Source organism: Chiloscyllium plagiosum, unplaced genomic scaffold (genome assembly GCF_037043375.1).
Source record: "Chiloscyllium plagiosum isolate Xiang-an unplaced genomic scaffold, Cpla_swu_hap1 HiC_scaffold_12, whole genome shotgun sequence".
Classification (NCBI taxonomy): Eukaryota; Metazoa; Chordata; class Chondrichthyes; order Orectolobiformes; family Hemiscylliidae; genus Chiloscyllium; species Chiloscyllium plagiosum.
The window spans coordinates 81,686,402-81,699,735 of NW_028270150.1; the positions used below are offsets into that span (position 1 = coordinate 81,686,402).

The window sequence follows — 13,334 nt, forward strand, 5'->3', positions numbered from 1 at the left end:
AAACAAGGTATTTTGCCTGGGGTTGGGGGGGGGGGGGGTCCAGAACCTGAGGGCATAGGTTTAGGGTGAGAGGGGAAAGACTTAAAAGGGACCTAAGGGGCAACGTTTTCACGCAGAGGGTTGTGCGTGTATGCAATGAGCTGCCAGAGGATGTGGTGGAGGTTGGTACAATTACAACATTTAAAAGGCACTTGGATGGATATATGATTGGCAAGGGTTTAGAGGGATATGGGCCAACTGCTGGCAAATGTGACTAGATTAATTTAGGATATCTGGTCAGCATGGGTCTGGGTCCATGCTGTACATCTCTATGACTCTGTGCACAGTTAGTAGCTGGGTCCAAAAAGCAATTTTTAAAAAACGATTAAAACGATCACCTTTGTCTCAAAGAAGCAAGCTGTACAGAGCCCAGGTCAGAAAAGAGTGAAATGAGGAGGGGTACCACAACTCAGCTGTTACCTAATGGTATGGTGCTACACCTAGAGGAGTGGAACGGCCAACCCCCTTCCTGATGTGAGTATGGAAAGTCTGAATATGTGGGAGCTGACTTCTGACATGGGGGGAGGAGAAACCAGTACAGTGTAATCAATGAAGGTAGCCCTGAGCTTATATAGTTAAAAATCAAACACCAGGTTATAGTCCGGACACGTTTATTTGGAAGCACTCGCTTTCGGAGCGCTGCTCCTTCATCAGGTAGTTGTATCACTTGATGATCACCTGATGAAGGGGCAGCGCTCCGAAAGCTAGTGCTTCCAAATAAACGTGTCCGGACTATAGCCTGGTGTGGTGTGGTTTTTAACTCTGTCCACCCCAGTGCCTCCAAATCTGGATGAAGATAGTAGCATCCTCACGCTCTTTGCCAGCCCAACGAACGATCTCCGAGCGCTGCAGCCGCGGTCGGAGGGGGCACAGTGTATTTTGCGCACAGCAAGCTCCCACCATGCGAGGGAGGTCGGCCTGACGCATGGCACACCCACTGAACCCCCTCCTGAGCTGCACTCTTGTGTGTGAGTGTCGCACTGACCTCCCAGGACAGGCCGGGAGAAAAGGAGCAAGAAAAATAAAACGGCCGGCTCCCGATCCGGGCGATCCAGCTCCGGGTGTTCCGGGTAACATTTAAAACCTCTCCTTTCGCAAAGGGGGGAAAAAACCGAGAGAGAGAGAGAGAGAAAAAACCAAGAGGCACCAAAAGGCAACTGATGCTCGCCAAGGCGGAGAGAGGGTGGGCTGCTCTCGGAGAAGGGTCGCTGCTGCTGCCGCTGCCTGGGGACGGGCCGGGGGCACAATGCTCAGAAACTCACCGGCGTGAGAGGGGCTGCGGGCCGGGGGACGCTGCGGGAACACAGCCGGCAAACTTTGCGCCACCGCTCCGGCTCAGCCCCAGCGCAACTCTGACGCTGCGGGCGCGGCGCGGCCAGCATGCCGTTCCCGAAGCGCATCTGCGAGCCGCTCGGGCTCTGCCGGCCGCCCTCCGCGGGCAGCAGGCTCTTCGAGGAGCTGCCCGGCGTCTGTAACCACACGCTGGGCCGGAGCCTCCGGCAGCTCTCGGAGCTGGCCAGGCACGCCTCGGGGCTCTTCCAGGAGATCGAGGATGAGGTGCTCGGCGTCCACCGCCGCCTCTGCACCATCCAGAGGAAGATCAGCGAGCTCGGCGCTGCCGTGAAGACCCTGGAGCCCAGGCAGCAAACAGTGCGTAAGTGCAGCATTCTGTTGCAAATTCACCCCCCGCCACCTCCTGCTCAGGGAGAACGGAGTGCAGTGCATGTGTGTGAGAGAGACAGCAAGATAGACAGACCCCGGTGGGTCAATAGTGTACCCCAGTCTGCAGTGTCTTGGAAGGTGTGACCTGAAGGTCTTGTCACCCCTTATCATTAAAGATTAGGCTCCCGTTTGCCTTTCTTGCCTGGACTCAGGTCCGTTGTAGTAGTTTTCGGCTTGTCTTCAGTTGCTGTGTTTCGCAGCTGGTTGTCTCTTTTCGATGTGTGTTGATTTGGGGACCATCGTGTTTTTTTTTGGGGGGGGGGGGTAACTCTGTGGCGAACCCTATAGCTTGCGATTTGATGTTGTGTGAATGCTCCAAGAGAAGAAATGAAACCCTTTTATTTTAATTTTTGGATGTTCCCCTTTCTCCAACCCTGAACGCGCGCACACGGAGGCAGTGGTTTAAATCTCTTTCCCACCGACTGGAGTTGATCCCTGTACACCTCGTATCGAAGATTTAGACCGGAGTTGACTGAAATGTTCAGTTATCCCAGTGCAGCCAGGATTTCGTGTGTTCACAGATCCCCACCCCCCGGTTGCATTAGCCACACTTCCCTGTATTCGGAATTCGCGCTCCTTCCTCAGCTCCCGCTACCTCTCGGTTATCCCCAGCTTGTAACTTCTGCCTATTCTCCGCTCGCAGTCTCCCTCACCTTCCGGGAAGGGAACCTGTGGGCCGGAGCCTGGGCTGGGAAGCCGAAGTGTTCCCGGGCTGAGAAAGGGCCGTTTCTCAGAGTGGGTTCGAAAAGTCCTAGACCCGACAGGCCAGTGTTAACCAGCAACCGCCGAGATCCCACTTCGAAAACATTGGGGGGGGGGGGGGGAGAAAGAGAGAGAGCAAACATGCACCGGCAGCACACTACTGGGTGGAATCTTGTTTCCATGATGAAAACACATTTCCCAATTAAACTGCGTGTTCGTGGTTATATCCAGAAAAAAACACTTCGGGCTGTGATGCTTTATCTGCGGCTTGTTCAGCGTCGCTGTGTGCCACCTCTAAAACGCTGCTGTTGTAATTTGGTAGAAGGTTTAGCAATGAGAGAGAGGGTGGACTTGCAGAGGTATCATTTGTATTCTCCCCCCACTCTCACAGTTCCCCACAGCTTGCTGTGTGCCTATTCTTAACTCCAGGCTATGTCTCTCTCTCTCACACACACTCACAGTATAGCCTGATATCCAACTTGTGGAATGGATGGGAACAGCGGCTCGATGCAGAGGTGCTGTGTCAAACCCACCGTTTTGCCTCGGCTCTGTCTAATGGCGGGATCAGGCAGAGAGAGAGAGAGAGAGAGGATAACTTGGAGTTTCCAAGTGTGTGACTGCTCTCGGCAGGTTGCGCTGGCAGCACCAGTTAGCAGGTCGTGGAGTAACGTTCAGCGAAATGTTTGCCCAAGGAGTGAAGCCTATAGCGCCGCATCCGAGCAGATAGCAAGCCCCCAGCCTCTGGAGACAGTCTAACCCCGGGCACCAAGAGGAATCACAACGGGGTTTTAACTGGCGGCAGACTCTGTGTGAGTTCCCACTGAGCAGTCACCGGAGCCCATTTCACAACAAAGCTCGGGGTGGACTGGAACCAATCAGGGGTTAAAGGGACCACATCTGAATTTCCTTTTATTGCCTGCCGCCAGTAATTCCAGCCTCTTTCAACCCGACATGAACTTTCCAAGGTACCTCCCACACTGTAGGGGAATATAAGGACCGGCCTCCGATTGCTTGAGCACACATGGAATGATTTCAGCAAATCAATCCCGAACTCAATTACCCCCCCACCCGCCCAGACTGGGCTTCAGTGAGGTATTTGACATGCCAGGCCGTCGATACCTTCTCAGGGCCGACACAATCATTCAGTCAGCTCCGGGGGGGTGCCTGCGCTCATTCCCAAATGGTTTCCAATCAATCTGTTCAGAGATACTAGTGCACACCCCTGCAACCGCTGGGAGCTGAATCGAGGCCTTCTGGCTCAGAGATAGGGACAGTACCACTGTACCACACCTGAATCTCGGGTCATTTTCCACCACCGTGCATTTGAGAAATTTGTTTTCCACTAAACACCCAGGATACTGAGGTCCTTCAATAAGCACAGCATCTCTATCCATTGGCTAAGATCAGCCATTTTATGGATTTGATGAAGGCAGACAGAAAGGATGAAATTCATCATTGTTTCCATTATAGCAGCTCAGCTTTTGGCCCAATCTGACAGTAAGGCCATGGTTTACTAGGCAGCAGTGATCTCCTCATTGCATCGACGTTCAGACAATCGACAGCATGTACCTTAATACACTGGTGGTATGTCCCAAACTGTGCCTTTGCAAAACCTCCAAAGCTGTTGGCAAGAGAGACCGTGCAACTGCTGAATTCCCTTTCCAAGCCAACCTGCTAAGCGTAACCCAGCTCCACTTGGTAAGACAACTTTTTCACATATCTGAGTGCAGACTGCCAAAGCAACTCAGAATTCTGTTGTGGCAGGAGACTCTCAGGAGGACAACAGAAATAGTGCAGGTGCATCCATAAAGCACTGGAGAAGATAGTAAAAGTCTCCATTAGGAACATGCAGAGCACACTCCAAGTAACACTCCTACCTGACCCTCCATCGACATGTGGCATAGTCTGCAGACTAGACGTCATTGGACTTAGCAGCCAGCTCAGAACCAGTCAAACCAAGTGCAAGTAAGTCATCCTGGGATGAGATGAGTGTCTCAGAAAAAATAAGACTTTTCAAGGCAACCAATGCCCAGTGCCAGTATTTCAAAACAGACAAACTTGTGAAGTCTGGAGTAAGCTGTAGGCTTGTGCTGCCATCATATTGACAAAGCCCTGGAAGTTGCATCATAGGGCAGCATGGTGGCTCAGTGGTTAGCACTGCTGCCTCACAGCACCAGGGTACAAGATTCGATTCCAACCTTGGGCAATTGTCTGTGAGGAGTTTGCACATTCTCCCCATGTCTGCATGGGTTTCCTCCGAGTGCTCTAGTTTTCCCCCACAGTCCAAAGATGTGCAAGCCAGGTGATTTGGCAATGCTAAATTGTTAGGTGCATTAGTCAGAGGGAAATGGATCTGGGTGGGTCACTCTCCGGAGGGTTGGTGTGGACTGGTTGGGCTGAAGGGCCTGTTTCCACACTGTAGGGAATCTCATCTAATCTCAGATCCCGTTGAAATGAGTGGAAGACTGATAGTGCACATCAGTGAATCTGTGAGGCTTTGCAAAGGCTGGGAGTTTGGATTAATAACCAGCAGTAGTTGTGCTCAGCAGACTAAACCTTCTGGAGCATCCTGAAATATGTCTAAGCAAGCACAGAAACATGCTTCTGTTTATTAAATACCATTTTTTCAGATGGTCCCTGAATATAAACCTGACAGCTGCAGTTTTTCCTTGCACGCATCTTGAATTCATTAATCACTTCAACTCTTTTCAGTTCATCTTAGTCCTTGCTCTATACAAACCAGGTGTAGTGTGGTAATGGTCCTGCAATATGGTGCCAGAAAATGACATCACACTCCCAACCCTGCTGAGCTATTGCGTAGTAACAGTGGACCCAGTGAAGTAATGAAGTTACCTCTGTCACTTATTGTGCAACTACCTTGAATGAATAAGAATATATCATTCTGCATTTTATCTCTTCAGCACTAAAAGTGAGTGATTTACCAAGATTACCTTAGGGATTAGGGTAGGTTACTCCTTTTACATTAAAAATAGGTTCAAGAAAGAGTGCAGTAATTTTTGTAGTGAAGCTACTTTCTGAAACACATTAAATCACACAATCCAGAAGTTCTTGAGAGCAAACCCATGTCTGTGTTGAATTATCTAATCTCAGTGTGGATACTGGTAGGGCACCCCAATTCACTCACTTAATACCCTGTATTAGGAAGGGAATAATGTCTCAATTATTCCTGGGGAGCCATCCAACAAGCAAATGGAGAAGTATGGATCTTGGTCACAGAAAGTAAATTGGATACCTTCCATCCTTTCTCAGATATAGACTAATCTGTAGATTTTCATTGCCTTCGGTTACACACACAAGTCATAACCTTCTGAGAGAGTGGCCTATAGATGTTGGATTGCAGACAGAAAGCCAGGGAGCAAAATGATCAGATAGGAACCCACAAAGAAGGGAGATTCTGTCTCATGTTGCTTTGAGTTAAGTGAACTGAATGAGTTGAAACATGCTGGTGGCTTGGTGGTCACACGCTTCTAGCATGTTCCAAAAACATTCTTTATTGCTACCTGGGTGATATAATCATTGAAATACTAGGTCTAAGATTGAAGGTTGTCTTTTTCCCCAGTTACCTGAGGCTCAGTCTGCAAACATTCCGTGACCACATCTCAGACAAACGGAATGTGCAGATGCAAGCAACTGAAGGAACGAAGCGCATGCTTTATATCTGGAAATTGCTGCTGAATTCTTCATGATCAGGATCTAGAATTCATAATGACTTGAACAGCTGGAGTGAGGTAGAATAGCACAGACTTGAGTTGAAGTGGTTTTGAGTCTTTTTAATGACCATGCATAGCCTTATAAAATAGGCATTGTCTAAAGGATAAGGTAAACAGTTCTACAGGTGGGCAACATCAACCATTTGCACAAATCGGTAGTCTTCGCTTCCCATAAGTAGCGTGAGAGGTCTCAGTGAAATCAAAAGATTGATTTCCAAGTTACAGTTTGCAGTTAATAACTGGTCATAAATAATTTAGTTGTGGTATATGTTAACTGGGCTGGGAAATACTGGCAGGCAACTAAATCTTTCACTGGGAAGTTAACATCTGGAGATTTATGCTTTGTAATTATAGCATCAGTTATTTTCAATGGCTGTGTTTGCCTGCAAGGGGCAGTCAAAAGTCGGCTGTTCAGAAATTATTAGCTAAATTAGAATGCCATTGCTTTCATTGGAAATCAGGATGTGGATGTTTCATGGGAAGAGTAAATGACTTTTGATGGCTTTTTTTAATGAAGAATTGAGATTCTGAGTATTGTAAAGACCATGCTTTTTTAAAAAAAAGGAGGAAGTGAAGCTTTCTTATGATATTTTATGAATGGATTTAAGAATGTGATCTTTGAATGGTGTTACAATGAAAAGGCTGGTATGAAGCTGTGCCTATGTGTTATCTGTGTATAATCATGAATTCCCTTTTAATATAGTACCATCTGAACTCCATGTACTGCTTTAACAGTTATAAGTGGTACCATTACAATTTTACCTTCTGTTAATGAGTGCCACACCCTCCCCATTCCTCTTACATATACGGGTGACCAGTGTTTGGTAGGTCTGAGGTCAGGGTCTCTGGAAAATGTTGAATTTTACCTTTGGTATCATTTGTTAATTGGTACATTTAGATTAACCTTGGAGCATTGGTCTACTTCACCATGAATAGATTTTTGTAAAAATTTAAAGATAATGCAGTGAAAATAAATGACACCAGCCTAATTTGCTGTCAACAGGCCATCATCTTATCCAGAACACAGCGACACTTTGTTTAACCTCCTTCCCAAATGTTCATGGAGGCACTTGTCATTCTGACACACTTTTCAATGCCCCAGCAACAATTTCCTTTGGTCCAGGAGTAGATTGCTTGCTGCACTTCTATGGGTGGGAGCTGCACATCTGACAGCAACTACTTTGAGACCAGGATTTCCCAGCCTTGTATGATCACAGGGTCTGTGCTTCATTCAGTTGTAAAGTTTAAAACCTGGAGATTTGATTGTTGTTGAGCACAGAAGAGTAATTATGTGTAGAACCTACAGCCCGGACTAACAGTTATTCATGGTAGTTTAAATTGATAATGGAACAGCTAGTCTGATGTAGGAGGGGTTGTGTGAAGTGTATGCATCTGCCTGTGTGGGTACACTGCAAAATCTCATAGTAGAGCAAAGTAACAATACTAAATTAGATACAATACATTAATTAAGTAATCATTTGCCTCCATTACTGACTGAAATCAATGTTTTAATATCTGTTAAAATGTGGTCTCTCTAACGGGGTTTGGTGGGGAATGCAAGTTCGAGATTTCCCCACAGAATATGGTTAGACTATTTTAAAATAAATATACTTTTAATGCACCACTTTATCCATGATAGTGTTGGCAGCCTGGGGCCTGCAGCTAAGAACAGGTAGCGAGAATATTTTGGGGCCTGGCCCCACCAAAGAGTACAGAATATACTCTGCATGTTCTACCCCTGTGGGGGCGTTGGATACAACAATTTGACTGTGGACTGTGGGATAGCCTGCATGAGCATAAACCATGGTGAATTTTTTCCTTCCCTCCTCCATGATGCTAATACCAAATGTGGCATCAACACAAGATTGAAGCTGAGGCCTTCCTTTTCTGTACGGTTTAGAAACTGATACTTTTACCCTGAACTATCAAGATGCCTTGGAGCGAGAGTTGTATTCATTCTAGCCTAGTAATTGGTTTTGTAGGAAATGCTATTTAAGTGGTTTAAAGATGTCAAGTTGATTCCAGTATCCTCTGGAATCAGCTTCCAAATCACACTATTCATTTTGCAGATGTGTTCGAAATAACATTGGTTCGAAACAGATTCTGAGTTCCACACACTGGCCAAATAATACCTTTTGTGTTTGAAACAGAGATCAGCCAAGCCAACAGTCTGTCTTTCTAGCTACTTCTTATTTTAAAAGATTTAATTATAAAATATCAGCACCACCATCAAACTACAGGTATCTGACTTGTACAGCTAAGTCCATAGCAATATCACAAAAAATACAAATATGGCCATAAAGCTGCCTTAACAGGCGGCCTTGCCATAGTAATATGGGAGATACATAGGTTCTTCTATGGTTTATGGATGAATATTAACAAAGGAACTTAATTGAAGTCACATCCAAAAAGGGCTTCAGGGTACAGACACGTTGGAGATAGTAGAGTAAGAGTTCATCTTGTGTAAGTGTGTAACATGACCCTTGACCTTTAGTCAAAAAAAATCCAAACTCTTTCTCCTTATCCACCTGCCTGCCTCTGAAGTCACACTGTCCTTCCAGTACATTTGAAGCTGGCTGTTCAGCAAGTGGTTGTAAGTATTTCTTGGCTCCTTTTGCATTTGTTTTGGTGGTAAACTTGGTAGGAGCAGAATCTGATGTGGCAACTCTTTAATACGCTGAAGGGGGTCACCATAAGTAAATATGTAGCAAGACAGTGGAAGAGAGTTGATTTCAGTTCCTCAAAAATATTGTTCTGGTATAAGTTAACCCTCCCTTTCTGACTTTTGCATGAATGCAGATGGTATTTTATGATTTGGAGATAATGGAAGTCAAGACAAGTGGACTGAAATAAGACCTACAGTACTGACTAGATCTTTTGCGCCAATACTAACTGCGACTGTAGAATTTGAATAAAAACACCACAGATTAGGTGGCATTGTAATGTAAAGTGTTTCTTTAATTTATTTTGGATACCTTGTTGCAGAAGAGTACCTCTCGTAATTACCCCTTACAATTGCTGTAAGCGGCTTCACTTCCTGTTACTTCTAATACAAAGGAAAATCTCTCTGCCTGAGTTAGCTGGGTAATTTAATAATGACCACATGAGGTGTGGCCATAACACTAAGGAGCTGTGTTCCATTTAGATCAACTGTGTCAAAGAAATATGATCTGTAATGGTCTGTGGCATAAAAAAGCTTAAGTGACAGTGAGGTCTGTTGTGTGTGAACCTTTTGTGATTGAGTTGGATGTCGACCTCTGAAATGCAGTAGAGTCTGTTTTGAGTGAATGTGCCCCATTATGTACATGTTGCAGACATCTGAGAGCGCATTGATCTGACATTCCAATTGACTAGTGAGTTTATCCTGTGAATCGTTAACCCCTATAAACCAGGAAGATGCCCGATTTAATCCCTGGTCTGAGTTTAATTGTGGTGATGGTCAGGGCTTTAAATTTGGCCTCCTTGCCTTGGGAAAGGCAAAACTGAGCAGCTTCCCATTCCTGGTCAACCATCATAAAATACTGCCAGCGAAGGAATATCAGCGTGGAAGACATTTGATTCACCTTTCATGCCCGTATGATGGGAATAGTCTAGTAGCAACTGATGTGGAGGTTTGTACACGAATAATGTCTACTTGGATGTGGTAGCTATAGATAGTCAGATTTCCTCCCCTCTTGCTATTCATAGGGTTGCCATGATCAGTTATCACATCCCAATCTCCAGGATTCAAACCACAAAAAGTTTCTTTGATTTGAGTGACTCAGTTGCAATCAGAGAACATGTTGATAGTTCTTCGAAGCCACGTATTTACATTACGTTAAGTCATGCAAACCCCTTGACTAAGTAGATCTCCTAAAGTTCCATTCCAGGAGCACTTAAAATCTTAAAGTGGCCTTAGCAAGACAACTACCTGAGTTCTAATGCGTTGTAGGGACTGCGGGATGTGGATACTGGCTGGCACTCAAAGGAAAGGTGATTAGTACACACTTTAATAACTAGCTCCTGCATTTTGTTCTCTTCACTCCTTCTGTGATGTGTGGCATTTAATTAGACAAAGGACTAGGAGGTGAAAGGGAAACTAATATATGTGCTACTGTGTACTTTGAACAGCCCAATATGGCCAATTTAATCTTTGGCAGATGAATAGAACTGAAGTTGATTGAGTCAGTCACTTCGATCCATGTTAGTAGCTAGAATTTATATTTAACCATTTCTGTCCGCTGTGGAATGTAACTGGCTGAAAAAATTCCACAAGGATATATCAAAAGCTAGGGAACAATGAGCCAAAATGAAGTGGACTCTTCACTTCATTGATGAGGTCTGCTGATTTGGTATGTTATGCAACATGTCTTTTCACCTATATTGCCTCAGTGCCACTATTTGTCTCTTTCTGAGGCTGGCAGATAAGACCACAGTGTAGCCACTTCCATGTGTTCCCCCAGCCTGACACACAGTCACACATGCTCTCTGTCTCTGTCTCTCTTTCTCTCAAATATGCAAATGGTAAATTGACAAATTGGCTGCATTGCATTTCTGAACTCAGGCAGTGAGCTGGCACTTTCATTGTGGGAGCTTGGCCTTCTCCTTGTCTCATTTAGCACTTTTTTAGGAAGGTTCACTGAATAGCGAAAGAAGTCCCAGACCCTAGTTGATTTTATTATATTCAATGGTACTGGTTCGGCGACATTGTCACGTTTAATATAAATGTGTTCTCCAAGATGAAATACTTGGGAAGGCCAAACATCACAAGTTGCAAAGGTACAAGGACCTGGCATTCAATTCTGTAGATGTGCTTTGACCATCTCAGCCTTTTATAAAGGTGGCTATCTAAGGACAAGTTGCTGTTGTTACACAGCAACGAGAGGTGAGAAAGCTTTACAAACTGAAGGGGAAAGAGTTAATGAAAACGAATGTAATGTTTTTAGCCTAAGGTTGTTACTAGCAAAACGATAACTTGTTATAACAATGTAGCTGGAGGCCTAATAATCATTCCTAACAGTTAGTGACAGAACAGACCAAGTACTTATTAGTTCAAAGAACATTTATTTGATCATGTATTCAGTACAGTGTGTAATACCAGATAACTACATTTAATGTTACATGTTCACTTTCCACATGGGTGCAAAAAGGAATCCTGGAAACACCAGGAAAAAATGTCAAATAGAGGTCTTTAAAAGTGTTATTAATGAAATATTTCGAGAGGACTAAGGGATGCTCTAGTTAAGATGTTTAAAATGCTGGAAAGATTTGAGAAGATTGATAGAGATTAGTGCCTCTCAAATGTCAAATTCACAATAAGAAATTAGAGTTTGGCTGCTCAGGGGTGATGCTATGAAGCACATTTTTACACCGATAGTGGTGTATGTCTGAAACTGACTCCTCCAAACTTCTTCTGTTTGAGGCTGGGCCAGATGAAAAGTTGAGATGGAAAAGTTGTGTCAGTGAGGATGTTGAAGATTTCGGAACCAGGCCAGTTGGGAGGATGAGTAAACAATGCACAATGTCTATAAATCAGATTCCTTAAAAATAAATCTCAAGCTGGAGGACTACACAGTGCATTTTCCTCTTATCCTCAAGTGCTGCGTCTGCCCTGGTAATAATACAATAACATCCCAACGATCAGGTCATTTCAGTAGCTAGCATATTTGCCTGTGAGTCAGAAGGCGATGTGTTAACATTTCCACTTCAGAGACCTGAGTGCAGAATCTAGGCTGGCTCACCAGTGAATCTGTGTTTCTGGACTGCTCTACCCTCTCTTCCATGAGCTGTCAAACAAGGCTCAGTCTGCTTTCACAGGTGGACACAAAGGCTTCCAAAAAGGCATATTTTCAAAGAAGTTGTAGGGGCGGTTTCCCTGGTGTCCTCACCAACACGTTGTGATGATTTGCTTCTTTGCTATTCATGGGACCTTGCTGCTTGCAAATTTACTCCATTTGTTCCACTTTAAGAGTGTTGACACTTCAGTTACTTCAATAGATTTTGGGAAGAACTGAGGTTGTTGAAGACGCTGGATAAATGCAGTTTGCCCTTCTTTATCACCAAAGCTATGGTCTTCAAAGGGAAAATGCTGCAGTTGTCAAATGGTCAAAAACCCAGTGTTGTTGCATTGCAAGATCCAAGGGGCTTTTGCTAATCACTGCTCTGAAAGATGTGTGTTGAAATGTAGCAGGGAGGATTACTTTTAACAGTTTTTTTTAAAAAGAATCCAAATCTGCAGAATCTCACTAGTGTTTTCTTTTGTGTCTCATTCATATAAATTTTAGCTCACCACACATTCCAGCCCTCAGGATCACAGGACTGAGCTCCGAGAGGTAACTTGATCCGTGAGATACTCACAGGACAGGGATCCTCCCTCCCTGATCTGAGTGATGATAAAGGAATGGAGGGTTTAACATTACATTGGACTGGGAAGAGTTTAGGGACAAGGAATGAGTGGGGGCACTAAAAACACAACAAATAAAAATCAAACGCCTTGAAGGGAAACCAGGAAAGTATAAACTTTCTGCACTGTCAGGTGATCTTTGTGAGGGCTGGTTTTAATAGCACAGTCATGATCTGTTCCAATAAGCTCATTCATTTCTCCAGAATTTACAATGGAAAGCAGACAGTATATTGCAGGGAGTAAAAACATTGAGTGACTTTTTAATTAAACAAATTTTCAAAGAATCCACCTCTTCGGTAGATTCCTTGTATTTAATTGAATTTGAGCATCTCTTTAATCTTGAAAGTAGCCGGGTTTTTTAAAAATTAATTCACAGGATATCAACATACCTGTCAAGGTCAGCATTTATTACCCACCCCTCAAGAAGGTACTGGTGAGTGGGTTTAAGCCACAGCAGTCAATGTTATTTAGGTACATTCAGTGCATTGTTGCTTCCAGCATTTGCACTCCGTGACAGAGAAGGAACAGTGATATATTTCCAATTCAGGATGTTGTTTGACTTGGAGGAGAATTTGACGTGGGTGGTGTCCCCACGTGCCAGAGGCCCTTATCCTTCCATGTGGTAGGGATCCTGGAATGGGGAAATGTCGCCAAAGAAGTCTTGAAGGCTGTTGCAGACTTTGCTGAATGTCCAACCCTTTTGCATTTTCACACTCTTGAGACCAGTGACACATTGACCACAGGGATCACTGGTGAGT

General features: G+C 44.6%; 1 protein-coding gene across 3 annotated transcripts in view; it reads left to right on the plus strand.

Annotated features, from left to right (window-relative positions):
- The first annotated feature begins 1,183 nt into the window (after nucleotides 1-1,183).
- LOC122555487 (actin remodeling regulator NHS-like) overlaps nucleotides 1,184-13,334 on the plus strand; it is a 416,299-nt gene continuing 404,148 nt past the window's right edge. For all 3 annotated transcript variants that reach the window (XM_087992981.1, XM_087992982.1, XM_087992983.1), the window contains exon 1: nucleotides 1,184-1,693. In XM_087992981.1, coding sequence (XP_087849107.1) covers nucleotides 1,420-1,693 — 274 coding nt within the window. In that variant the 5' untranslated portion in view covers nucleotides 1,184-1,419. The remainder of the gene's footprint in view (nucleotides 1,694-13,334) is intronic.